This window comes from Pleurodeles waltl, chromosome 9, assembly GCF_031143425.1.
Source record: "Pleurodeles waltl isolate 20211129_DDA chromosome 9, aPleWal1.hap1.20221129, whole genome shotgun sequence".
Classification (NCBI taxonomy): Eukaryota; Metazoa; Chordata; class Amphibia; order Caudata; family Salamandridae; genus Pleurodeles; species Pleurodeles waltl.
The window spans coordinates 498620653-498647837 of record NC_090448.1 but is presented as its reverse complement, the minus strand read 5'-3'; the positions used below and the strand labels follow the sequence as shown (position 1 = coordinate 498647837).

Below are 27185 nucleotides of genomic sequence, written 5' to 3'. Positions count from 1 at the left end.
TCCGGTTTCTGGACTACATTTTCTCTTTTTTCACAGCGCGATCTCGCTGGGCAGAAGTCGAGCGCTTTGCATGACATCGACCCTGTTACATAGTTAATTGCACTTTTGCCGGTTACATGGATAATTGCACTTTGACGATAGGTTTCACTAAGAGTAAACTTTTATTTCCCTTTCTGTGTCTGCTTTGCACTGACGGCGGCCATCAGCTCGCTTATGTGAAACATTTACTTTTCAGTTTATATGGCAAAAAAAGTCCAGTTAGCTAGGTGAAACTGTTTTATTTTCATTTTCAATTTATGTGGCAAGAAAAGTCCGGTTAGTAGTTTACAATGCTAATTGCACTAGCTCAAGCGAACGCGAGACCGGTTACATTGCAAATGCTTGTTTAAAGGTTGTAATAAACAGGACTGCTGAAGTCAGAAATCCTCACAGAACTGCTATTCCTTTCCCATCTGTTCGCAGGCTCTGTTGAGAAATAGGATTGGGTCCAAGTGTATATTCACATGATCAAAAAGTGGAAGTGAAGAAAAGTCTGAAAGTAACTGTCAGCATCTTGGTGCTGTACATATTAATCCAACTCTAATCCGTGCATGGTCATAATATGTAGTATGATGATGAAGTTATTAAATCCTCACCTTCTGTAAGGGACGGCATGGCTCAGAATACAAAATTGGCTGTCATTACTCCAAGATTTTTATCTATTCTGCCTGCAGTGCTGGATACCAATGACCGATTTCTTCGGAAAATTACCATAGGACAGTCTGCAACTGAGCGAGGTTTCACCAGAACGGTAAATACTCTACTTTTTTCCCTGTTAAAACATGAATACTGTAACTGTGCCTTCCTAATTGCTTCGTATAGAGGTGCTATTTCTTTCACTTTCTCACTTTCGAAATCTGTGTATAAAGGTGTGACGCACAACAGCAATAGAAATGTAGATTTGTACTCGCGCCTCCATTTTCTAAATTATTGAGCAGTGCTTAACAAGGTACCGCTGTCTTCAGGCAGACTACCCAGTTACCTTCCCACCTCAGATATGGGATTGGCCTCAAATGGTTCCTCGCAGGGTGCAGTCCTGAAGCATATTTTCCATGAGTTGTCTGGCAGTACTAGTGTACTTCTGTAGACGTTATTGTCGCTATGTTTCGTTAGTGTCAAATATGATTGGGGTCGAAGAACATAGGGCACATTTTATAACTAGACTCGTTAGACATAACTGCATACTGCTAGTCCATGTATCTCATGACTGCATACACACCTTCTTTTTTTAATTGGCTGATAGCTTGAACCATAAAAGCGGGGCCGCTAAATAATGCGATTTTGCATTCCTTTCATTTTCCACATATTTGTAGATTTGCCTCATATGTCACATGGCTCACCATCCATTGCATGATATGGAGATTTTAACAAAAACAATTGTTTCTAGCTCCAATGGATCAAACGTTACAAAAAATGCTGCAACGCGTGTTGCTGCGCAGTGGAAGGACTTCAGTAAGTTTCACTGGTCGCCTTTCTGTTGCTATTGCTGTGTTTGAGCGTCAGGCTGGTACTATGAAGTGAAACCTCTTCCCCTATAGTGTTACCATGTGTAAAAAATGATACAATAATGGGGCACTACTATCACAAATTGTGCCACATTCTGTTGCATAACTTGCCTTTTCTTGCTGCATAATTTAGTCAAACCTGCTGCATGATTTGGTCCTTCCGTGCCACATAATTCCAGGGACCCTGCATATAAGTAATGATAAACTTAGTACATGTTCAGCAGTATGTACTATTAGCAGTAGCACTTACACACTGTGCAGGCCCAAGTAGCAGTCTGACCCCCCCCCCCCCCCCCCTTCCCTTAAAGTGTGAGTAGTTCATATGCTGGTCCTCTGTCTGTGCCACCGAGTGCAGATCTGTTGAGTGCCCATAGCCAGAGGAGCTGCCGTGGACCACAGCTCTAACTTCTGTTCTCACATTTTTTGGGGAAACCGAGAGGAAGACAAAATATACTTGGGAAGGGTGGAGGATATTAGGTTGGGGAAAGATGCTGATTGCTGTTGGAGCAGCAGGCTTGTCATCTCCCCAACATTTGGTGTCCCTAGGCTGCCCTGGGGGTGAGCATGCTAGTGTTGAATCGTTTTCATTTGTTTTCCAGATATATACTACACTTCAATTATGAAAGCGTATCGTATACTCCTTATGTCAACAGTCGACTGTTAGTAAGTTTCCATGTTTAAAGGAAAGGACATCCACTGCTATGAAGGTGAATAAACGTTTCATTTTGTCTCTCCAGACTCAGTTTGACATCACTGTGGCTAGCGAAATCATGGCGGTCTTGGCACTCACGGACGGCCTTGAGGATATGCGGAGCCGCCTGGGGAAGATGGTGGTGGCGTCGAGCAAGCAAGGGGAACCCATTACTGCAGAAGATTTGGTACAGTGAAAAAAAACTCCCACATAATGCTTGACTCATTATCCAATTGCAGCACCCAAAAATGAGTGTGTTACAATGTTGCGTTGATTTTATATTTCATTAAGAGCCTCTACCTTTTACCCCAGGGTCGGGTACATCCACCATCTTGAAACTATATTCGTCATTAATGCAGATTACAAGGAGCTTTGGCTAATCTTGTACATCCTACATTACAGTATTTCTCATGTGAGGTCGCGTTGTACTCCATAGCTTGGTATAATTGAATGTAGAGCCAGTTATGCCAGGGTTTACTCCAGATCAAGACTTGGGCAGTCCACATGACCAGTACATCTTCATCAATTATAATCGTTTCAGATTGAGTCTAGGGTGCTCAGAGTACCTCTTCGGAAATGTTCTCAGTTGACTGTGGTAGATGAACTTAGAAGAATTGTGGGCTACTTATAGCTGTTGGAGTAAAAGCTTGTGCTGCAGTCTACAGTGCAACTGGATGCATTTTGCTGGCATTTCCGGTCTGCCCTGCAATCGGTAGCCTTCAGTGGCTGTGGTTTCCTGTAGTGTTCATTCAGTGCTGAGCAATCAACTTGGTCATAGAGAGGACAATATATAGAAAGGAAGGACTCCTTTTCACAGTGTTTCTCTGATGTACTAATGTCCCACCAGCCAATCAGAATCATACTCTTACATGTCTTCTTTTTGCTTCTTACTTAGTCTGGAGTTTACCCGTTGTGATGGCACATACACGATGTATTACCTTAAACTGCTCAACAAGTACATTAGGCGAAAAGCACATGGCCCATGGGGGCTTTTTTTTTATTATTAAAGCCATGGCTTTTCTCAACAAGCACAGCATGATGTTTTTCGATAGTTTAAAAGGTTGTCCTAGAGGGATTGGAACTCAGATAATCACTCTTCCACCCCACTTGTGTCATTGGCTTCATCTCAGGATGGTGCAAGGCAGTTATCCCACGATAATGCCCTTCACAAGTTTTGCTAATGCTGTATTGGAACATCCGAATGGTGAGGATCCACTGAAGGCTGTGTCTTATAATGTTTCCTACCGATCCAATATCACATGATTATTTTGTATTTCTCTGAATTCACTTTGTGGAATGCTCTAAACGAATTGTGTCCTCCTGCTGTGACCTATACGATTACGTCATCCCCTAATTACAGGTTCTTGCTTGCAGCACTCAAAACAGGAATGACCAGGCCAGCATAGCCATTGGCAGCTGGAAATAATGCTTTTGCAGAGCAACTGCACAAGCAGTATACCCTGATTAAATACACTGAAGTCTGTTTTTGAAGGATCACTACATTATTTTTCGAAGATATGATTTTAACAAGGAGTTGTCCATTCGAACGTTTTTTAGTGCTGTAAATAATAGTTACGTCATATGAAATTTCACATATATTGATTTTATTAATATTGACACAATGTAAATTGCTTTTTAAATGTGTAATGATAACGCGTTAAAACTGCTGTTAATTACAACCTGAAACAATGGACCTAAGTTGCAGGTGAATGGCCATAATGAGAGTGAGTAATTAAAAGCTTACATAACAGCTATAAACCTACTAACGCCCAGCTGGCCCTTAGAGGCAAAAACTGGAAATAAATTCAGGGGCGGCTAAGAGCTAGCAGCTGAAAAATAAAACGATAGTTTACTATCGTTTCAGTTTTCAGCTGCAGGCTCAGCCATTGTGTGACCGGAGGAGTGAGCTGGGCCACGGGAGGAGGAGTGGAGTGCACTAAGTGCACATGTCTGTTTGGCCAGCTGTCTTCGGCCAGACAAACACACAAGCGCACTTAGGTTTCTGTTACACAGCCGGGTTGGAGAAACTGCAGAGACTCCCAGTGCAGTGTCTGAGTGGCAGAACAAGGCGCTTAGACCAATCCTGGTGCTGCTCTCATGCTAGGTATAGTATGAGAGCAGCACAAGGATTGCATGGGGGGGGGAGGGGCAGTAGCCTGTGCTGCATCCCAGGGAGTGCTGGGACACCAACACCATCTGGAGGGAAGAAGAGGAGTGAAGGTCATACATTTTTTTTTTTTTAATAATTTTGTATTTTATTGTTTTTCCCTCTTCGTCCCCGTGGATGCAGCCAGCCAGTGCAGGCATTTCTGTGCATTCATGGACATTTGTTTCTGGCTGAGTCTAAACTGCTACTTTCTGTTGAATGTGCCCAATCACCCAGAAAGGGAAACACGTGCTCAGGCAGGCTCCTCTTTGAAGAGTTTTCCGGAATACTTCCATTTTCTGCATAAATCCTGTACAGCAGGCCTGGGTTCATCATCACAACAGCTCATCTCGGGCTGATCCATTTCAAATATTGCCAGTGTGTGCGGTTGACCCAAAAAAAGCTATAGCGTATTCGGTAAGATTCCTCCAAAATGTGCTTCATATGTAGGGACTTAGAGGTAGCCTTGCTGGTTAAAGACTCACCCGAGGTTTATTACATGGGTCTAAGTCGTGTGTCAGCAATGCGCGATTGCTTTTTTTGCTGGTGGTGGGCACTGAGGTTTATTTTTCCCTCCTCAGACGTTGACCATGAGAAAGAAAAAGGAAGCAAGAATGTGGAAAAAAAAGACCGGAAAACTGTGAGAGAGATGAAAAATCCTGCATTATTGAGATAGAGACAGGAAGTGTTTGGAGGGGGGAAGACCGACGCATGAGGTTGAATCCATTCGGGGGCAACCTTGGTGCTCATCAGACCTTGCACTTGACAGCACTGGTGGCATGCTCCTAAGAAAACATTCTGACCCCTGTACTTGTTTTTATTTTGTTTATTTAAGACACTCTTGCACTGTGCATTGGAAACAGTTGTCACCTAGATAGAAAATTCAAACCTCAGAAAACCTCAACCAAATTCCAAGCCTAATTATAATGTTTGTGTTTCACTTTATTTTCTGTGATGCATCTTCATGCAATTATCATAGGAGGAAGATGATGGTGGACAGGGCAGCTTAGGGGGTTTGGGGTTGTTCACAGTACAAGTTTAAGTAATGCTTACTGCTCTAGTAGATCGAGCTAGTGGAGATAGAGTGAGAAACCATGAAGCTCAGTCACTGAGGTTGGCTAGCGGGAGTAATGGGGCCAAAATCAGACATGGAGAGAAGCCTGAAAAACTATGATCATGTGATTGGGGGGAAAATACACCCCAGGCTGGGGATTGCTCTAGAAAGACTCCGACTTTAAATTTCTAGACCTGAAACAAATTATATTAGCCATGATAATGAGATGACACTTCTGTGATGAGGAAAAACACGTTCAAATGTCTCATGTTTATTCTTATAGGGCGTAAGTGGAGCACTTTGTGTTCTCATGAAAGATGCAGTGAAACCAAACCTTATGCAAACGCTGGAGGTGAGCATTGTCATTCAGCAGCTTCTATAACCATTCCGTTTGATGTTGTATGTGTTGAGTTCTGTATTAGACTGAGACCTACAGACGAAAATGTCTGAAAACTTGTTTTGATACTTTTTAGACCAGTGGTTCCCAACCTGTGGTCCGGGGACCCCTAGGGGTCCACGAAACCTCCTCAGGGAGTCAGTGACTGCTTAGAAAATCAAATATTATTAACAGATTAGGTCCCCAGCTTCAGTAATGACTCAGTGGGTGGGCCCCTGGATTGCAATTATGATTCAGTGGGGGTCCCCAGATTCCAGTAATGATAAAGTGGGGGTCCACAGAAGTCAAAAGGTTGGGAACCACTGATTTAGACCATTCTGTTTCATTTATCAATTTTTCGTAACTTATACAGTGTGCACAAAGGAAAAACTCAGGGCCTGATTTAGAGTTTGGCTAATACGCCAGCCACCTCATTATAGTGTATTTTATGTTATGGCAGTTACAATGAGGCAGAAGAGTTATCTGTTACATTTGTGAAGTAGCCTGCCCACCAAACTCTAGGTCAGATCCTTAATCTCTAGGTCCTTTAAACTTCTTGTTCATTAGTGAAGAACCTAAATGTAGATTTCCAGTTTATTTCCTATCGGACTTCTCTGTTAATTCATCTGTATGTTCTCTGGGAAGTATGCACTTCCACATTTCCATCTGTCAGAAACGCACATTTGTATGTCTGCCAGGCATTCACATCATTGTCTCTGCCTGCCAAGCCTATGAATCCGTAATCACCTCTCCAAACGTGTATTTCCATATCCTGCCAAACTTGCGCATGGGGATCTTTGCGAGGTATCCACATCAGTACCATCCACTACCAAGCGGACACATCCATACCCACCTCTTCCAAGCATGCACATCTCTACGTCTATCTTCCAAACATGAGCATCCGTATTCACCTCAACAAAATGTGCATCCATATCCTGCCAAGCTTGCACATGGGGATCTTCTTTGTGAGGCATCCGCATCAGTACCATGCAGTACCAAGCGGACACACCCATACCCACTTCTGCCAAGGATGCACATCCCTACGTCTATCGCCAAACATGGGCATCCTTATTCACCTCAACCAAATGAGCATCCATATCCACCAAGCTTGCACATGTGTATCTTCTTTGCCATGTACCCAAATCAGAGCCACCCACTGCCAAGCGGACACATCTGTATCCCCCCATCCCCCATACTTGTACATCTGCCTCCCCCTCTGGCAAGTGGCTACATAAGTTTACTATTTGTATGTGGCGTTGCATGCATGGTTCACGTCCTTGGGCAGGTTAGTCCAGCTATGCCCTGCGCACACTTGTCAATCTCCTCCCTTAGGAGAAGCATGTGTAATTTTACAGGCCATAATGCACTCATGCCTCCATTGAACCAATTATGTGTTAATGAATCATACCCAACTAACGTGCATCATTGCATCTCATCAGTTTGGAAACATATCACTGCCTCCACTCTCACTTAAGCGTATTAGTCCACCACCCATGTCCAAACCCATGCTTTCATCACTTCACTTTCTGCAAATGCATTTTATCCAGCAACCAGTGCTTGTTTCCCCAAATACCCCCTTTCTTTGCACCTCTTCAGAATGCATCTCATTCAATATTCCTCAACGCACATCTTTTACAATCGCCTGTAGAAATAAATCTTTACAGGGTAGATCGATATGTTTACACGTACTTGGGCTCAGTCTCCACCGGAAGTATGCACATGGATCATTCCAGTGACCCCATCCCATTTTGAGTGCCTGCTATACAACAAACACCAATTCCGACTGTGGCCTCAGAAAATGTGTACATTTTAACTAGTCACTAAAGATCACCATCACATGGACAATGTTTCTTAGATGTCTCACCCCTATGATCCTGGAATGAATGACCTTGAGATAGGACATATTCTATCTTGTGCTAAGATGCCCGCCACGTTAGTAGATTGAGGCATGTGAGCAAGTCAGTGATTCAGAGTTTGTGGCTCTACGACTGCACGCTCTGATGAGTTAGACGTGGGTATTCTTATATTTGCATTAGAACAAAAGGTTTCTGTTATTTTTTGTCAGACTTGTCTAAAGACCAGAAACATTCGCCAAAAAAGCTGATGTCATATTTTTGTTTTTAGAAAAAGCATGCTGAATCTAACATTTTGTTTCAACAGGGAAACCCAGTGTTTGTTCACGCTGGGCCATTTGCTAACATTGCACACGGCAACTCTTCCATCTTAGCGGACAAAATTGCACTGAAGCTTGTTGGGCCCGATGGGTTTGTTGGTAAGTTCCATCACGAGACCCCAGCAGGACATTAGTGGTTGGGGCAAACATTTACTGACATACAAATATTTTACCAACAGTCACTGAAGCAGGGTTTGGGGCAGATATTGGAATGGAGAAGTTTTTCGACATCAAGTGTCGGTATTCGGGTCTACATCCTCATGTGGTGGTGTTGGTTGCAACTGTGAGAGCCCTGAAGATGCACGGCGGAGGCCCTACGGTGAGTTAACAGGGTACTGGTTAAAGGGAGCACTCTCTACAGAAAAGTAGTATGTTGTACAGTGCTTTACGATGACCTGTTTTGACAAATTTCAGCTGGTTGCTGCTGGTATGCTTTCTGAGTGAGTTAAGTGCACCTCACATTCGCAAAAGACCCAACAACTTAAGTGTCTCTTTAGTTTTTAGAAACGTATTTGGTTTTGGAAAATGATGCTGAGATCTTTGTGTCACATGTAGGGAACAACTTCTAAGTTTGATATTTACCATGTATAATTGACATGGCTAATAATGATGAGCTGTAACAAACGTGGTAGCCACTGGTCTAGAAAACACAGATTGTCGTTGTGGTTACCATTATTTTGAAATCTGTATTTAGTTTAGGCCCCAGTTACAGGCCTTGAAGCTTCAGTGGTACGGTGTCCATTTTGAGAGTCATTTTTTGCATATGGCTTCATAGTGGTACATCAATCTCTCTCACCGTTACCACCTATTGTGCGTGCCTAATTTATTGGGATTAAAATGAAGCAAAAACTTGCTAAAATGTAATTCGGCTCTACCGTACAACATACAATTATTTTCCCCACTGTGCCTGTTTCCTGTAAGTGATCTTCTAAATTAGAACATGCTGTAGGATGTGAGCGAACTTTTATGCCAGGCTCATTACACGTTATGAAGGACCGTGGTTTAAAGGATGAGCGATTAATTCCGTTTTGTTCTTACAAGAAGGAAGACACTGATGTAAATGGCCGGGGCATAACAAAGGCCCCCGCAGCCGGGGGGTGGGGGTGGTGAGCTCCACGGGGCCTACTCAACACAGCACCTGGCCTGAGTGAGCAAGGTGGGGGGGGGGCTCTCCTTCTTCTGTGCTGGGGGTCGTTAGGCCAGTTGTTTATGGTAAATGAATTCGATTTAAAAGCCAGAGTGATTCGAGTGGCAGGTCTGCCGAGGACTGATTCTGTCATGAGAGTGACCCTTGCTTTATAGTGTCTTTACTAGACAGCTCTCGGGTATTGTCTACAAACCTTTATCTCTTCTGGAGAAGGACTTTGAGATATGAAGGTTGACTCAGGCCTGTAATCTTATCTGTTTACTGTCTCGAAGCCCGCAAATTCTGTTAAAACCAAACGTGGCAGTCAGATTTTAAATTCTTTGCCCTCTGACTTTCTGATTCGGTCAAGGTTTTTTCCAGAAAACGATTAGGCACCCATTTTCTGTCCTTTATTCAGATAGGTGCTGTTTTTGCTACAATTCGGACTCTACAAATATCTCCGCTACTGTTTGTATTTTTTTGTTATCCACATTCTAAAGGTCTGTATTGAAAAATGCTTTTTATGTGCAAGTGCTTTTTGTCATGTCCAAGCTACCAAAAACAAACGTGTTTCTCTTTCCGTTTCTACCTGCAGGAAAGGTCTAGAAGAGTTGTGGACCTGCAGTGCACAGATTTCGTAGCCAAGCTACGTCGTCTCAGCTCTTGTCCTTTCAGAGTTAATGGTAGCACCTGTTACTTATACCTTAGCAAAATGCACATTTATTGTAGCAAGCCCCTTCAAATTAAAGTAGTCATTATTAGTAAAAGAAAATGAAGTACAGTAGAGTCTAGTGACTGGTCATCAGCGAGCGTTATCGAACTGATTGGGGGTGTCAAGCTCATACTGACCATTTGTATTCTAAACAGGCAGAGGCGCTTAACAGCACCATTGTGATTAATAAATACACATAACTTTACCGAAGGTCCACCTAGATTACCAAATAGTAGGTCAGCATCGGTGACCTTCCCCAAGAGGGCGCTCTTCTTATGTTGCTGCTTAAACTTGGAGGGGTTATATTTTGAAAGCAAGCATCTGCAATGCAATGGGTCGCGTAAAAGCCATTAGCGTTGTAAATTCCTAAGTAGACTTTTCTTGACACATAAATTGAAAATGAAAAGTAAAACAGTTGCCATAAGCAAGTCAGTTCAAAGTGCTGCGGTAATCATGAGCGTGAGTGTGAAGGAGAGACACAAAAAGAAAAAGAAGTTCGCTTGCAGTCAAAGGTATCAGCAATCGTGCAATTATCCTTGTAGCAAGATCAGTCCCCAAGGCGATAACAAAACCGCCCCAAGGAGGAACAAATGTAAGTCATTTACCAATGTCATCACAGGATTTTTGAAAGGCAAGCCCACGAACGAGTGATAGTGATGGGCGTGAGGCGAGTATGGTTGAAAGCCAACATGGATACCAACATGTCAAAAAAGAAGTGCTTGTGTGCTGGCTTGCTTGAGCTAAAAAGGCATTTCATGTACCTGAATTTTCACTTCTAAGTAATGCAAAAGTTGAACTAAAAATTAAAAATGTTTTAAATTATTTACCGGATTAAATATATTCTGCCTCACTACCTCATCTGCCCCCCAAACTCCAACCAGAGTGAAATTATTTTATTACTCCTCCCAGTTCCTGAGGAAAGCAGTAAAATACTCCAATTTTGAAACATTGTCTGCGGTCCAGAGATTAAATGTTGGTAAGGAACAGAGTAAAACTGTGTCAGATCTCTCCAGTGTTGGTGCCTTATTTGGTTGGTTAAAAAGGAGCTAGTGTCCAATTAATTTAATACTCCAAAATTGATCGCCTAAAACTATTTAGCTATGATAGGAAGGAGTAAAAGTGTAAAACAAAACAAAAAAGGTTCTCTAGTACTATGACTGATTTAAACCACTGAAGTAAATACCTCTGCCCTGAATACAAGCGCTCTACGTGGGATGAGGCATTTGCGTCACCCAGGAGATAGCCTCTGAGTGTAGTATTTCTGGAAGTGGTCAAATAACTTCTATTCCAAGTATTTCGAAAGAGACTAGATAAAACAACATGCTGAATGTTGGCACTTTCCGCACAATTTTTGCAAGTCTCAGTGTTTCCGGGTTATTTTTTCCCGGGAAATTTGGACAGGTTTGACTGGGAAAAATGGTAGGGTGCAGCGATTACCACACAGTGCATATTTCCAACCCCTTTACTCACAGTTAAATATTCCAACCAAATTACTGGTTCTAACCCTCAGCTGTACGGTTCAACCTTCACTTAACGCCTAACCATCTCCTAATGCTTTCGATTTCCTAAAGTTTGAGATAAGTGAATTTCGATAGAATACATATTCTGTTCTTAAAGGTTGTCGCTTTAAGAGGTGCCACATAACTAATCTTGCTAATGTTTGCCTTTCTTATTGAAGGGTTAGGGGCTGTGAACCTGCATACGTTTTATTCAAATGTGTGTATTTTCCATGAAACATACTTTGTGCGGCTAGAAAAAGAAAATCTACATTTTTCTGAGCAGCGTAAACAAAAACGTGTTGCTGATCGAAGTGATAATTTGTTGTAATAAGGCTGTCCAATACTTTTCAGGTGACAGCAGGCGTCCCTTTGCCTAAGGAATATACTGCTGAGGTAAGCCCCATAATTGTTCCTAACCAGGATACATGTTTGTGTCTGCATCACACCAAGAATATTTTTTGTTTGTTTTTTAGTTCTTGCTTCCTCAACAGCGCAAACGCTGTATGTTGCAAGACGTGTTGTTGGCCTGTTTGTGCCAACCCTGGGCCTAGTGCTGCTTCCCCTGTCCCACTCTCTGTGTTGCTTCCGGCCTCCTGTGTTGGTTAAACCCCTCTGGTTTCCCATGTTCCTTCCCATTCACCTATTTGTGTTTTTTACATCAACCTCTTTGTTCTCCTGTTGCTTCTGTACCCCAGCTGTATTGCATCCCCCCTTCTATTTTCCCCAAAAAACACGCTTTTGCATGTTTGTTTCTTTATATTTGTCTATTTGAGTTTGATTGGTAAAAAAAGGGAAAAAACTGACCTGTCATTTGGTAGGTGCATACCTACAGAATGATATAGTAGGCTTTTTTCTTATTTTCCATGTTATGTTATGCAGATTTGTAGAGCTCATTACCACCTGGGAGGGTATCCTGGTGCTGAGCAGGTGTGAGTCTAGCCACACCTAGGACCCAATGAGCCTACTTGACATGCCACGTCTTCAGCTTCTTGCAGACTTCAAGAAGTGAAGAGGAGGATTTTCTGTTCAGCGCCATGTTGTTCCACATTTTAGAAGTAATGTAAGGAAAAGGCTCATCCGTCTGATCTAGTTTTATGTTTGTTTGGGTTATGTGCAATTAGGAGTCGGGACGAGCAGACGTGCCTGGAAAAGTTGTGAGAGCAGATGCGATTATTGAGGTACGCTGGGCCTTGAAAGTATGGGTGAGGAGTTTGAATTGTGCTAGTTTCTGAATGGGAGGACTGTGGAGCTCCTTCGGTGTGGTTTTATGTGAGTGCAGCATGGAAGGTTGAAAGTGATTATCGCCTTGAGTTCTTAATGGTCTGCATCCTTCTGGTGAGTTTGTTGTTGATCTTGGCATTGAGGATATTCAAGTACTCCAGCTTACTTGTGATCTGGGCATGCATGACAATTTTCCAGGTGTTGATTGGGAGCCTTCATGGTAGGAAGCTGAGGCGGTGACGGCATGGACTTGGGCAGTCATGTCAAGTTGGCTGTTGGTGATGATCGCAAGGTTCTTGGCGTAGGTGGTGATGGTGGGTGCCAGTCCTGTTTGCCACCACTTAGAGTCCTATAATTATGTGCTGTTTCCAAAGATCGCCATTTCAGGTTTGTCTGTGTTTAGCTTTAGACAGTTTGATTTTATCTAGTGGGCAAGTTCAGTAATGCAGGTATTGAACTTGATCCAGACACTTGGCTTCTTGTCCATGAGGAAGAGAATGAGTTGCATGTTGGCGTTAAGACTGTTGCTCTCAGCAACTATCAAAGTTCCTCAAATAAAAGAGCTGCCTGTTTGTTTTCTTAAACTGAGCCACAGGCACTGTAACAAACCATTGCTGATCGCCATCAATGATGACCTCACAGCAAGAGTTGCTAATGAAATGGGATTAGTAATCCTAGTAGGCCGTTGGAGCTTCTTACACAGTGAAATTTCCCACCCTAATATGCAGTGTGAAGAAACTTGAAATCGAAAGAACAGTGCTGGAATAAATCGCTTATTCCTTTAAAGATAGACTTCAAATAATTGCCATTCCACCTTTCCAGTCCTTCCAAAATTGAAGTTGGCATCATACAAGACTGTAGTATTGAGCCCCTGCACTTCAGCACCTACTGGAGCCCTCTTCTGAACACCATCACCCCCATTTCATCTACAAAGCAAGGGTGGAAAGATCCAGTAAAGAAGGCAGCCATATCCATATGAGGTAGAGAGAGCAGACACATGAGGGTATGGAACTGAGTACCAGGTATTAAAAACATATGGAGGGGGGGAGAGTCATAGTGTTGCCCCCTGCAGTGCAGTGAAAGGGAGCTACCATTATTTTAGACTGCTCATTTATTGAGAACAAAAACATGTAAATAGATGTAAAGCATGTTCGAGGGTATCATGTGAAAGTGTGCTCAGTGTTGTGGCTATATTTTATCTTCTGCATCACTTCCGTTTCGCCATCTTCTCATGGTCTTCGTAGAGGATTAAAGTGACGTGTCGGTCCACATGAGTTGATGGCTGATGCATCCTGGCTATGAGCCCGCCCTCCCTGACGCAGAGCAGGATGGGGGCACGGCACCATTGCGTAGGCTGTTCTATTTTAAAGCACATCACTGCAGGTCCTGCGCGTTATTGTCTACAGAACCCACACGTCAACGCCTTCTAGCGACGTTCGCACGCAGGTTGTTCTCGTTCTAAGCACAACATTTCTTGTATGCATGACTTCAGCTGCAATCTGTCAGCTGCGCTGTGAGCCTCCTCCAACATCCGCCTTAGGAAGACGGTAGCGCATCTTTTAATTTCAAGGCATAAACAATCTTAAAGTCCAGTCAAACGTAAATCAGTTCACGTTGCAGGCCTCTTGACTAGGCTCCGTAGATGTATCTGTTTTGAAGCTTTATGAAATTAATAGGATTAGCCAGAATTTTTCATCCCTTTTTTGCTATCAGTGTTTGTACATTCTCACAATTCTGCCATGACATTTAGTGCGCATGTACTCACATATGCATACATGTGCACATTAAGGTAGGGCTGGATTCATCAACCCACTAAGTAGTGCAATAAGGCTTTCAGGGTTTGCACGATGAATATGTATGAGGTGAATTTACATACAGTTAATTTCACCGAGGACCACGTATGCATTTCTGGAATGTGTTAAAAAGATTGCATTTATTTAAACCTTTCTGTTTTTGCTCTCTTTCCGACTACACTTATTGTTGGGGAGGGGACATTCTTTAAAAATTAAATAATAAATCTACTCAATATTATTTCCATTTTATTAGTTAATCTGAAAATCTAACTTGATTTACCTATTCAGGGGCTCGACAAGCCTGGCCCTAACACACATGGATGTGCATGTCGTCTTGGTGATTAATACTTTTTACTGCCCAAATCGGTGCCTGCACAGGTGATTGAGTTCCCCCACTTAATAAAACAAAGTAGATTCAGGGGTCAGCCTTCCCTCAAAGCAAGAATTGACGTTTGGTGGAAGTAGGCCTTCCGAGAAAGACTACTCCCATGTTCCACCTTGAGCTATTATTAATTGTACCCTGGAAAAAAGAATGCTGATCCTTTTTGGAGAAAACCAAAATTCAGGACCACCTCTGAAGAGTGGAAACACAGGCTAACCTATTGCTTAAAATGTAGAACTGTCTGCATAAGCTGTATACATTTGCCAATATGTGCAATGACGTTTTAGAAATGTTCACTTGCAATCAGTTCTATTCAACTAACTAGTTGTTTTCTAGTTTCTACAGTTAGGATGCACCATAATTGTTAGTCTTCATCTGCAGCTGTAAAGACCGCCTTGAATACATTGTGTTGCATTTGACTGCACTGTGGCTATACCATTCATTTTAAATGAAGAACGTGGCCTGTATAAGCCACATCACCTGTCATTCATTACTGGTACATGTACAAAAGCAGTTTTGGTGTTTAAACAAAATGATTGAGCCTTGATTACACCTGCCCCTTATCTGATGCATCTGATACATTTTGACACTGATGTGTTCAGAATTTGTCGAATGTGAAAATTATCACCTCTTCCGACATTTTGTGGATAACGTGGTTTTCGATATATAACGCACCATAACTTGCATGTCCTGATAAAGAGTGGTCCTTTTTCTGTAGTTAAATTCCAGCAGGTTTGACCTACAGAAAGGGTAATCACAGGTTTCTTGGACATTGCACCACTTATCATTGTGTTTCCTGTTAGATCGTCTTTGCCAGCTGGCAGTAAATGTTTTGGAATCAGCACTTGAGATGGGCTAGGATTTTCAGCCCATCAGAGGTGTTGGGCAAGGATGTTCATGTGAGCCATGGAGTGATTAGGCAACACCAAAGGGTATTGTTCCAATGGGCCAAGTCCATTTTTAGGGTGGAGCCTGCAAAAGCGTGTGCCACCGTATGCACCTCGCTTGCAAGACACTGTTGTTAACAAAAAGGGCTAGGATCCCACCCATTGCTTATCATTTGTTGGTTTGTGTGGCACTCTTCTTTACAGCCTCATAATTGGTCACTGCAGACCTAGTATCATTTCTGTTCCTTTCTGTGGATCAGAGACCTAACCTGCTCAGTGCCTAATCAGTGCCCATCCACTGCTTCCAATGTGATTAAGGTACTATTTTGTTCTTTTTAACTTTTAGTGCCCTGCAAACAGAAGGCATGTGACTGGCAAAACTGTGCCCAACAGGACATAATTACAACGTTTTATTTTCTGTAGTTAACCTTATTTTATTTAGCCAAGTCTTCTTTTCTCACTTTGCATTCATGTTTTGTTTTACTTTTGCTTGTGGGTGCTGTTCTCAGAAGATGATGATTATCTTGTTCTAAATATTGCAAAGCAACAATGTTTCTAAAGTTTTTTTCCCCCGAAATTATGCTTCAACACATAATTGTGCTGTACACCCCACTCCACCCACCCCACCCCACTCCAATCCAATCTGACTGACTCCAGTCCATCCCGCCTCATTCCACCCCAATCCAGTCTACCTTACTCAATTCAATCCACCCCACTCCAATCCACCTCACAATCCACCCTCATTTTTAACGTCTAGTGTCCTGCAAACGTCCATCCTCGTCGCCAGTGAAAAGACGTACACGGAGACTCTTCATGAAGGAGATTGTTGTTCTATTTAAGATATCGGTAAGGAAGACACCCCAGCCTGCCGAGCCGCTCCCGGTCTCTCTTGTCCCTTTCAGCCGCCATCATCACCTTGGTTAACACCCCAAGGTTCTCGGCAAGTGCATTCTAAGCATGGAATGCCACACACTCATCTTTTGTTTTGCATTTGCTCATGGACGCTGTTCTCCAAAAGTGATGATTATCTTGTTCTAAGTAGTGCAGAGCGACATTTTCTTATGTGTAATTTCAGAAATTATTCGTTAACACATAATCATGCAGTACACACCACTCCAATCCACTTCGCTCTAATCCACGCTGATCCACCCCACCTCACTCAACCCAATCCGCTGCACTCTAGTCTACTGAAACCCAATCCACCCCAATCTGCATCACTTCAATCCACTCCAATTCCTACCAGTCCAACCCACTCCAGTCCACCCAATTCAGTCCAATCCACCCTACGCCAATCCACCCCACTCAATCCAATCCACCCCACTCAATCCAATCCACCCCACTCAATCCAATCCACCTTCTCCAATCCACCCCACTCAATCCAGTCCACCCAATCCAATTCTCCCCACTCTAATCCAAAACAACCCACCCCACTCCAATCCACTTGAGCCTAATCCAGTTGACCCCACTCCAGTCTAGTCCACCTAACTCCAATCCAATCCACCCCACTCAATCCAATCCACCCCACTCAATCCAATTCACCCAATCCAGTCCTCCCCACACCAATCCAATCTACTCCACTCCAGTCCAACCCAATCCAGTTGACCCTCTTCTAATCCAATCCACCTAACTCCAGTCCAATCCACCCCATTCTATCCCAATCCACTCCAGTCCACCCCACTTCAAACCAGCACAGTCAAATCCTACCCAGTCCAATCTACCCCCCTCCAATCCAATCCACCTCATTCCACTTCAACCCCCTGATAACGCGTCCCAATCTAGATAATTTATTCACTCGGGACTCGTTTTAGACCGATGAATCTTTTGACCCTGATTGAAGACACCTTAAGACGAGATCTCTAATCCATATGTCAATCAATAAGTCAATAACGTCATCAATAATCACCGTAACAAATCAATTAGATTTATCAATAACATTAATAAGACTCAGAAACCACCATGACCTTTTATTCATGAATACCCACACCAGTTTAGTACGATTTTATGATGTTTATTCCCTATTGATTACAATTCTACTAGTAAGTTTATTAGTCTCAAAACCATGAAACACATCAGCATTGTCATAATATGGCAACTCGAAGAAGATTTCATCAAAGCAAAGATCACGAACATTAGAACATAACATGACATCAACATAGGTTAACCTTAGCAGAGTATCATTAGCGCATTATTCAACAAAGCATTGATTCAGTCATTTGTCTATTTGCGTCCGTCTAGTGAACTCCTTAACTAACCTCAAATTAGCATTGGCATGTTGGGCTTCATGCAAAACAATTTTGGTAACACAAATTTAGAAAACATCTAACTATGGTCTCTGTCAAAAGAAGCAGTTGGTACCTAGAAAGGAAAGGCAAACAGACAATTACAATTTCATCATCATATAGTTACCCTCCGTAATGGGTCAGCATACAGAGTCAGACTTCGTCCTCAGGACGTCAGTTGATTCGCCATCAGCCAGGAAACACAGCAAAGTTCAGCAAGACAGGGTAAGTAGGGACACTTCCCTCATAAGGAGGAGAAGTATAGAACGGGCAAGGTAAGGGTGAGAATGGTTTGAAGAGTCAAACAGCAAAGTTTTTAGGCTCAATGACAAAGTGTCTGGGTAATAGCAAGAATAGTTCGCAATGGCATCTCCCTTTGGCTCCTCGTGCCAAAGGTTTTTATCCCTTTTCTGTTGTACAGTCCCCTAATTCCTAATTGGGCAGGTTTGGCACACCACTATCTCCATCCAATGGTTTTCCAGTCGTACCATCAAAATTGTCACCTCATAACAGTTCTCACGTAGTTTATTGGTTCTTGTGATTGACGTCTCCAACGGGTAGAATGCCCGGTATGATTTCATATTCTCGTGGTCCTCTCGCATCCTCAGTCAGTAGTTCCATTGTCTATACTGGTTTAGGCGACCTTGTACCTGTTGCGAGTCTACACTGTTACATTCAGCAAGAATGTTTCCTTGAGCAAGTCGAGTTTCATGAGAACGGATCTACTACAGTTACACTCATCTAGCTTCTGGAAAAATACGATTACCTGTCCTTCAGCAAGTTAGCACACTGCACGTTAGAAAAACACATTTAAAATGAAACCGGGCAGCTATGCCCCAACTCATGCTAACTAAAGCCCAGTGAATTAATTAGCAAAACCTTAATGTATAGTTCTTAATACTAATACAAAATCATACATTAGTGCATTAATAACTCATTATTAGTCAATTTTATTAGTCCCCGTATATATTAGCGGCCACTCCCCGTGGGCACATTTCGGACTCACGTTAGTAAAACACATTACTACATTTTCTATGCGGCATTATTATGCATTAATTCATAAACATTTTCAAGTTAATTTTGATTATAAATGCTACGCTCCAACACCCCCCCACTCCAATCAGGTCCACCACAATCCACCCCACTCCAATCCAGTCCATTGAGGCTGAGTGAACAAGGGTGTTTTGATCCAGTCACAGCCTTAAACTTCATCTCTTTTTCGTATTCTACCTTGCTAGCGTAGTTTATGGAAACTGAGCAAATAGTATTACACCATTGTCTACCACCAATTGCAGACAACCAGGGTCCTCCCAGAGGCTTTTGAGCAGCAAGAGCCAAGCCTAATTTGCAATTGTTTGGTTATGTTATGCAGTGGAAAAATAGGCAGAAAAACAATGAACTGAAGGGCAGCCCAGAGTAATTACAAGAGGTAGAGATTAATTTAGGCTTTCCATCAACCACTTTTATTTTCTCTTGTTTGCATAATGTTCTGGGATCCAAGCTTCTACCACCTCCTAAAGTGAACCTTGACCCACAGACAAAGAGCTCCTAAGGGCATGAGACGCTGATATTCCATGACAGTAACCACCGTGGATCCTGAATGGTAGACACTAAGTGCAGCAGGATCCGCAGAAAAGTCTTGACAGCAGCACTGCCATCCTTGCAATGGTGACTAAAACAACAAAGATCTGCTTTCAGGATGTTGGAGACCAACCCACAAAGCATATTTGTTGCTTGGCCTAGGTAGCTGATCAAGCAGATTTACCACTATGGAAATACTCACAGATTGGCATTAGTTATGAGGAACATTGTTCAAAATGGAGAAATTCCTTGCATTGCATTTCTTCCACGTTTGGAGGAAATCAGTGTCCTTTCCCATCCTGGAAGGCGAGAACAATGCAGCCAGTTACTTGAATAAAGCGTTGACAATTTTCACAGTGGGAAAGAGTCGGCTCGCAATTTGTGAATGCCCAGTAATGCACGCGTTTGTGGGAATTCATAAATTTACAAGGCCAACCACACCTTGTTTTGCCCACCTCCTACCCCTCGTGTCGCAAATACTACTGTGCATTTCTCCTCGATCGTGAAGAAAAATGCTTAGTAGGAAAACCTGCCTGCCAGGAATTTTTTTGTGCTTTGTAGCTTAAATTTGTACTTATTATCTCAGACTTTTGAAAAGGAGTTTCCCATTCCCTTTCTTTCAGCTGGTGTCAAACACCTGACAGCCTCTGCTCTTACTCCTTTCACCTTCTCTATTCTAACTCACTTTACCTAAGACTTCCACCATATTTGCTCCAAAAACTCCATGTTGTTCAGAACACTGTGGTGTGCTTAATATACTGTGCGGGCCTCTATGCTTCGGCATTACCCCCTCGTTCCTCCTCCTCTACCCAGTCATAACTAGCCTTGTAAGCGGTACTGTTTTCTCTCTCCCTATACGGGCCAGCGTCTAGGTGTTTAAGACGGAGGGGGAGAGACCATACGGCAGCCTCTGCTTCAGGGTTGTTGCCATGCAACGCTTGCAGAACATGTTTGCCAGGTTTCAGTTGACTTCCTACTTTGTTCACGCACACGTTCTAAAGAGGCATGAAAAAATGTGTCACCTACCTGGTTGAAATAGGTTTTATCAGGAGTGACTCGTTTATGTATTTAAGGTAGCCTGGCTGCATTGGTAATTGATACAGCGTGAAGTTTGGTGTGTTCATGGTGGAGAGACGCTCAGCTAAAAGGAGGCACTGTTATGCTTCATCTTCCAGCCGTTCCTTGTTGCCGGTGCCTCCCCCGAAGAAGTTATGCTCAGGGGTGAAGAGGAAAGATTGTGGCAATTGATTTTGGAGTCTTTAAGTTCTCTGAAGTAAAAGAAAGTCAGCTCTCTTCCTTCAGCTGACCCAGAGAGCCCTTATTCGGACATTTCTGATTCTGAGGACTCAATGGAGCATAAACGGATTGGGAAAGATGCTGCCCGAACTTTGTCACATGTTACGGAAAATATTGGGTTCCCTCGGAAGGAGATTCCTTCATCTTCCCAAGACACTGTATTGCCTCAGTTTAAACGTCCTGTTTGTGCTTCTCTGCCCATTCATCAGTTTGTTCAGGAGGTCATTCTGAATGAATGGAAAGATCCAGAGAGTATTTCTGTTTCTCGGTTTATAAGCAAACTATACCCACTGGAAAAATTGAGGAATTGGTGCCTGGCTCGGTCCACATGGATTCAGTGTTCTCAAGTCTGGTAGGCCACTCTTCTATGTCCGAGGAAAATATCCTGAAGAATACAGCTGACAGGAAGAATGATACTTCTTTGAAGGTGTAGTCCGAGTCTCATCTTTCTGAGATCTGGTACCTATGTAGCATATGTGGCTCAGTCCTTGTTCACGGATTTTCAGGAGCTCTGTCGCACCATGCTGGATGGTGGCCAGGGCCCTAACCTCCAGGAATCTATGGAGAGATGAGCAGAAATTGTATTTGATTTTTCTTTTGACTCTGTTTGAGCTTCAGCTTTTCTTCTATTGCAGCTTGCAGGAATTTGTTTTTGAAGGGACGGAATACAGATTCTGCCCAACGTTCACCTGCCCTCAAGAGTTAGGGGAAAAATTACAAAAAATACATAAGGAAAGGAAACATTCCCTTTACTTCTGGAAACAGCAATCTCGGAGTAAGCCTTCCTTCTTTCCATCTGAAACTTTTCTCCAACCATCCAGGTGGCAGCAGAATATGGAGGGTGGCCAGAAGTATCAGGGAAAACCTTTTCAATTTAGATTCCAGAAGAACCAGAGACAGGAACCCAACAAATCAAACTATGCTGGACCAGGAGGAAAATGGAGTACTACCAGAGGTTGGTGGTAGGTTTACGCTGTTTCAGAGCACATGGCAACACACAACAATTGACAGATGAGTCCTGGAGATCATTGCCAACGGGTATCAGATCAAGTTCTTAACAAACCCTATGAATTCAGGGACTTCCTCATCCCTCTTCCCAGACATCTGGTCAGGAGGATAGCATTGGAAGAGGGCATTCATCCCCTCTTGTTGAAGAAGGCGATTATATCCGTGCTGCACAACCATCGGGGGAAGGGAGTGTACTTCATCATCTTTCTTGTTCCCAAACTGGTGGATTTCGGATTGTAATACATTTTAAGGCCTTAAACATGTTTGCAAGATTCCGTTCAAGTTGGAGATGTTGTAATTTTTTCCATTTATTCAGGCCCTGTCGGTGATGACAACATTGGATCTTATGGACGCCTACCTCCACATTCCTATGGCATCCAGGTCACAGCACATTCTTTGGTTTTGTGTGGAGGGTCATCACTGGCAATACTGTGTTCTCCTCTTCGGCCTCCACTCCTCCCCACTGGTGTTTACTAAAGTGGTCGCACCGTTGGTGGCATATCTCTATCTTCAAAGTGTGTCCCTGTTTCCATACCTAGACGATTGATTGATTTAGGACCCTTCGATCAAGATCATGGACTGACTATAGCTACGCTAAACAGCCACAGCTTTCTCCTCAATCTTTCAAATTGTCAACTGATACCATCCACCAGAATTTAATTCATCTGGGCCCTGTTCGACTCAATCAAAGGGAAAGTCTTCCTTCTACAAAATGTAATTCTTCCCCTGCAGTCCCTTCATAGTCGCTTGCTGAGTCAGACTTCGGCCAGTCTCAGTGGATGGAGGTGCAGGGGCATATGGCAGCTGCCGTGCTTACAGCCCCTTGGGCAAAACTACACTTGTGTCGTTTTCTCTGGCATTTACACAAGTTTGTGACTTTTTCCTTTTCCTTTTACAATATGGATGCACAAGTTCCAGTGTTTTCAACAATTGTCCAGGAAATGCAATTGTGGCTTCACATTCATAATCTGTAAGGTATGGTCCTGCATTTTTCCCCGTCCAACGTTGTGACAACTCAGCTTTTTGGGTTTGGGTGCCACATTGAATGAACTTTCTGTCCAGGCTTGCTGGGGGATGTGGGAACACACTTTCATACGCCATTACAGACTGAATTCCACACAGTCTAGTTGTAAGAATTTTGGTTCAGGCGTTTTACAAGCTTGGGTCCAGAGTCAACTGTATGATGTTTTTTTCTTTATTTTGGTTTTCTGATATAGCATTAAATTCACATGGATTTTCCATACATGCATGTTATGTATTTCTTTCAGGTGTAGGTTGTGTTCAAAGGCCTTCATCTGCTTTATGTCTGCTTTGATATAGCTCATTAGTTATGACTGGGTAGATGATGAGAGGCGTGGAGGTAATGTCCTAGTTACTTCTGGGAATCTTCATTACTACTAGTCCTACTCACCCTCCACCCATCGTTACTTCCCACACACCCACCCTCCCAGTTCAGGCCTTTGAGGGGCGTGGTATTTCAGGAAGTGCTAAGGTGAGACTATGGCTTTATAGCCCTGCTAGAGGGTGGGTGGGGTTAGGTGAGTGTTTCCTCTTTTTGTTTCCTGTCATTGGATACAGCCCTCTTTGGTTATGACTGGGTCCGGGACGAGTAGGACTACCAGTAATGAAGATTACCAGAAGTAATTAGGACATTCCTTGCCTGTACTCTCCGACACAAAAGTCGCTCCCTTGGCTCTTTCGCCAGCACTGACATGTTCACACTAATCTGTTACGGTCCTTTGGTCTGCTTCCGCTCTTTCCTTGCTCGCTTTGTTTAAAAACAACAGATCCATGGTGTCTCCAAATATATTTGTCATGAATGTTCATTTCTGTTAGGTGTAAATGAAGGCGTTTTCTGCCGTAAACTTACGTTTACAGCTGTAAAGGCCTCTGTAAATCAGGCCTTTAATGTATATGCAGGTACAGAGCATACATACCTTCATGCCACTCTTCTGTTGTGGCCTAAATAACTTAACAGCTATGAGTGTTCGTTTTAAGAATACTGTGATTGAGTGTTTTTTTTAAATATCAGCTTTGGTAGCGGACTACTTTGTGTGTTTATTAAAAAAATAAGCTTTGGTAGCGGACTACTTTGTGTGTTTATTAAAAAAAATAAGCTTTGGTAGCAGACTACTTTTGTGTGTTTATTTAAAAAAAAATAAGGTGTGGTAGCGGACTACTTTTGTGTTTAGGAGTTTTGAGAGACACTCTCACAGAAATGTTATGCGGAACTGGAAGCGAGGCAAACCATGAGTTTTTTCCGAACTATTTGTACCGTGAATAATTTAATGCACATTTGAATTGGATTCGTGATGGCACTGCTCCAGAGATGATAAAAGCTTCACAGAACCTCGGGGAAAGTAGACAGTTTTTTTAGGCACTAATGTAAAAGTGTCCAAATGTCACATCAAATGTCCTTTGAATATTATCATATTCTGAGTATAATTCGAGCTGTGTTTTATTGCTTGGCACAATGCGCTTTCGCAGCACCTCACAGCCACTTTGAGTATGTAAAGGTTAGAATGAAGTTAACTTTCAGTTAAAAAATGTTAGCAGCTCCTATCACGATGGGCCTAATAATCCCATCAGGCGCCATGTCCTGTTTCCTTTCAAAGTGGAATTTCATACAGTCTGTGCATAAATTGTGTGTGTGTTTTCCTGTGGTTTGCAGGAGTTAAAACGCGCAAATTGCAGGAGCAAATGGTGCTCCGTTGGAATGGGAAATAACATGCAATATTCCTGCATTATTTCCCATTTCAAGGGTCTTAATGGGCGCAAATTGAAAAGCCGCTGAATTGCAAACCTGACACAAGTGAAAATTAGCAGCTGGGCAATCTCTACCTGATTTTTTTTGCTTCCCAGTTATGATCGGTCTCTAAGTCAAACCCACAACTGCTGACGCGAATGAAAGAAAAAGCCGTACTGGTCCAAGCAATTCATTGGCTGGTGAACGCTATATGAAAAATGCATAACATAACATGTTCAGCTCGGAATTAGAAGAAATGTTGTGTGGTGTAATAGTTGATACAAACAATGCCTCTGGGGTTCCCTGCCCTTTATTTGACATTTCCTTTGCTGTACATTGGTCTGCATATTTTGCTACTTTGGTGGGTGTGTCTCTTCACTTTCTAAGCCCCTAACATTTCGTGTTATTCTTCCGATTGGCAGAATCTTGAGCTGCTGGAGAAAGGTTGCAGTAACTTGAGAAAGCAGATCCAGAATGCCACTCAGTTTGGTGTGCCAGTGGTAGTGGCAGTCAACGCCTTCAAGTGAGTAAATGGGGCACCATAATGGCATCAGCATGCCAAGCGGCATCAAGGGCAGTATGCTGGTTGGATCTGGGACTTTATTGTGTAGGCATTTCTCTCATAGAGTTTTGTTTATCTCATTTTCTTCCTGCACATTTTATTAAGATGCACATATTATTAAGATGCACATTTTATTAAGTTGCACATTTTTTGATACTTTTCTGCAAATGAAATAGTTCTCCTGGATGTGGACCGGTCTCACCTCCAATTTCCTTCCTGCACCATCATCAACCTATTACAACTTCTTCTACATTGTGCTACCAATGTGTTTAGATTGCCTCTGAGCAGTCAGGCTCTGTAATGATGCTTATTATTCACATGGAGATGTTTTTGTTTTCATGCAGCTGCAAAGTTATTAAGTAGTCTGTTCTTTTAAAATGTCATTCATGAAAGTAACGGTCTGAATGTAAGTTGCTACTAAAGGAGATAAACTATGTGACTCGCAAAGTAAGAATAGAAGAGGTATATTAGATTGATTGCAGGGAGGGTACTATAATTCAGAAGTGTAAAAGGTATCTTATTTATTGCGGCACTAGAAATGATGGCCCTTATAGCTTAAACAATAAATATTCTGCCCAAAAATTTGGATCAAGTGTTTGAAAACCACCTAAACATGCTGTGTAATATACCCATCGGTCTACTGCTTATTATGTAAAACAGTAAGTGCAGTGCCTAGAGTTTTAATTGGCTGCCTGCTGCCAGCACTGCTAGATGTCAGTGTCTGACTACCAAGGCTTGTCTATCTTGATTCCACCTCTGCCTCTTTCTTACCCCAGACTGCACCTCCTGTCTCTTTAACTCACAATGTGAGTCTTTTACATCTCGGACGAGTCCTTCTGTCCCGTCTTTTTCTTCTTTTTCCTACTGCTACCTTTCTGTATCTTGCTCCGGATCAGTGGTCAGTGTGAAGATGAAAAATCGTCCCAGACCTCAAAATTCAGTGCTGGTGCGCCCCCTCTTCTACCACCAGCATAAGGTAGATGAAGAATTTGTGGGGGGCAAACTATCCATCGGAAAAAATATAATAGTGAAATATCATTCTTCCTCAGTGTCTTTGTCAGTGGTGGCTCGTTACTGTGCGTAGAGGGGTGCCACCCGTCCTATTTTTTGCAGTACATGATGAGTGTCTATCAGGCTAACCCTGTCTGTGCTAAAAGACGGTTAGCCTAAAACACTAATCATGGCTGGGTCAGGCAAGCAGCCTGGTGCAGTCACTTAGCCAATGTTTGCCAGCCAATGTTCTCACAGCCTTGAGTCATGGAACATTGTCAACCCGGCAATGCCAGGGTCTCCCACAGCAAAGGTCCTCCCTCTGATAACATGCAGCAACATTACTAATAAATTCAGCCCAAGACAACTTCAGGTTTAAGCCCTGAAGTGCCCAGGAATGACTGACAATCGGGGAAGCCTCGCTTTTCTCTTTCCCAGCTCGTCACAATGTAGGGGGATCAGCAAGTCTCACTGACCCTGGACTCCAGTCTGTGTTGAGTTGGGAAATGTCCCCCTCTCATTGGTTGACACTTCACAGGGTTAGCCAGTGACAGACGGCAACAGGATTTTCCACAAACCTAGAATGTCACAGCCATTGCTGCTTGCACAGGTCCCTATGTTCCTTGCCAGTGTCTTGTACTGGGTTTTAGTCCCCATGCCCCCACCTTCTCCCGCAAAGCACTCAGTCCCACATGTACTTTTCAGGCCCACACATCACTTTTATCCTGGCACAGCCTTTAGCTTGACCCACTTCCTTGCTTCCACAGCATGCAGCTCCTCCTTCAGCCATTCACTGGAGCTGCCTTCTGTGTGGATTAGAGCTCTTTTCGCCCCCACATCCCATCAGTCAATCATGGCAATGAATGTGTATATGGGTGGGTGGGTGTGTGTGTGTGTGTGTGTGTGTGTACGTATGAACACGTTTGCATGTGATTGGGTGATTATGTGTGAAAGTATGCATGCTTGCGAATAGGTAGGCCTGAGTACGTGTAAGTATGCACATGCATTTTGCTTCAGCCTCAGTGGCTGCACAATCACCAGTAATTTATCAATTTCCCAAAATATGTTGGCATTGCCCCACCAATTTAAAAGTTCAACAGCCACCCCTGTTTGAATTTA

General features: G+C 42.9%; 1 protein-coding gene across 2 annotated transcripts in view; it reads left to right on the top strand.

The window, feature by feature from the left end:
• MTHFD1 (methylenetetrahydrofolate dehydrogenase, cyclohydrolase and formyltetrahydrofolate synthetase 1) overlaps positions 1–27185 on the top strand; it is a 293116-nt gene that overhangs the window by 229684 nt on the left and 36247 nt on the right. For both annotated transcript variants that reach the window (XM_069207350.1, XM_069207351.1), the window contains 7 exons: positions 714–790; positions 2282–2422; positions 5719–5787; positions 7972–8083; positions 8164–8303; positions 11673–11714; positions 24937–25037. In XM_069207350.1, the coding sequence (XP_069063451.1) occupies positions 714–790; positions 2282–2422; positions 5719–5787; positions 7972–8083; positions 8164–8303; positions 11673–11714; positions 24937–25037 (682 nt within the window). The remainder of the gene's footprint in view (positions 1–713; positions 791–2281; positions 2423–5718; positions 5788–7971; positions 8084–8163; positions 8304–11672; positions 11715–24936; positions 25038–27185) is intronic.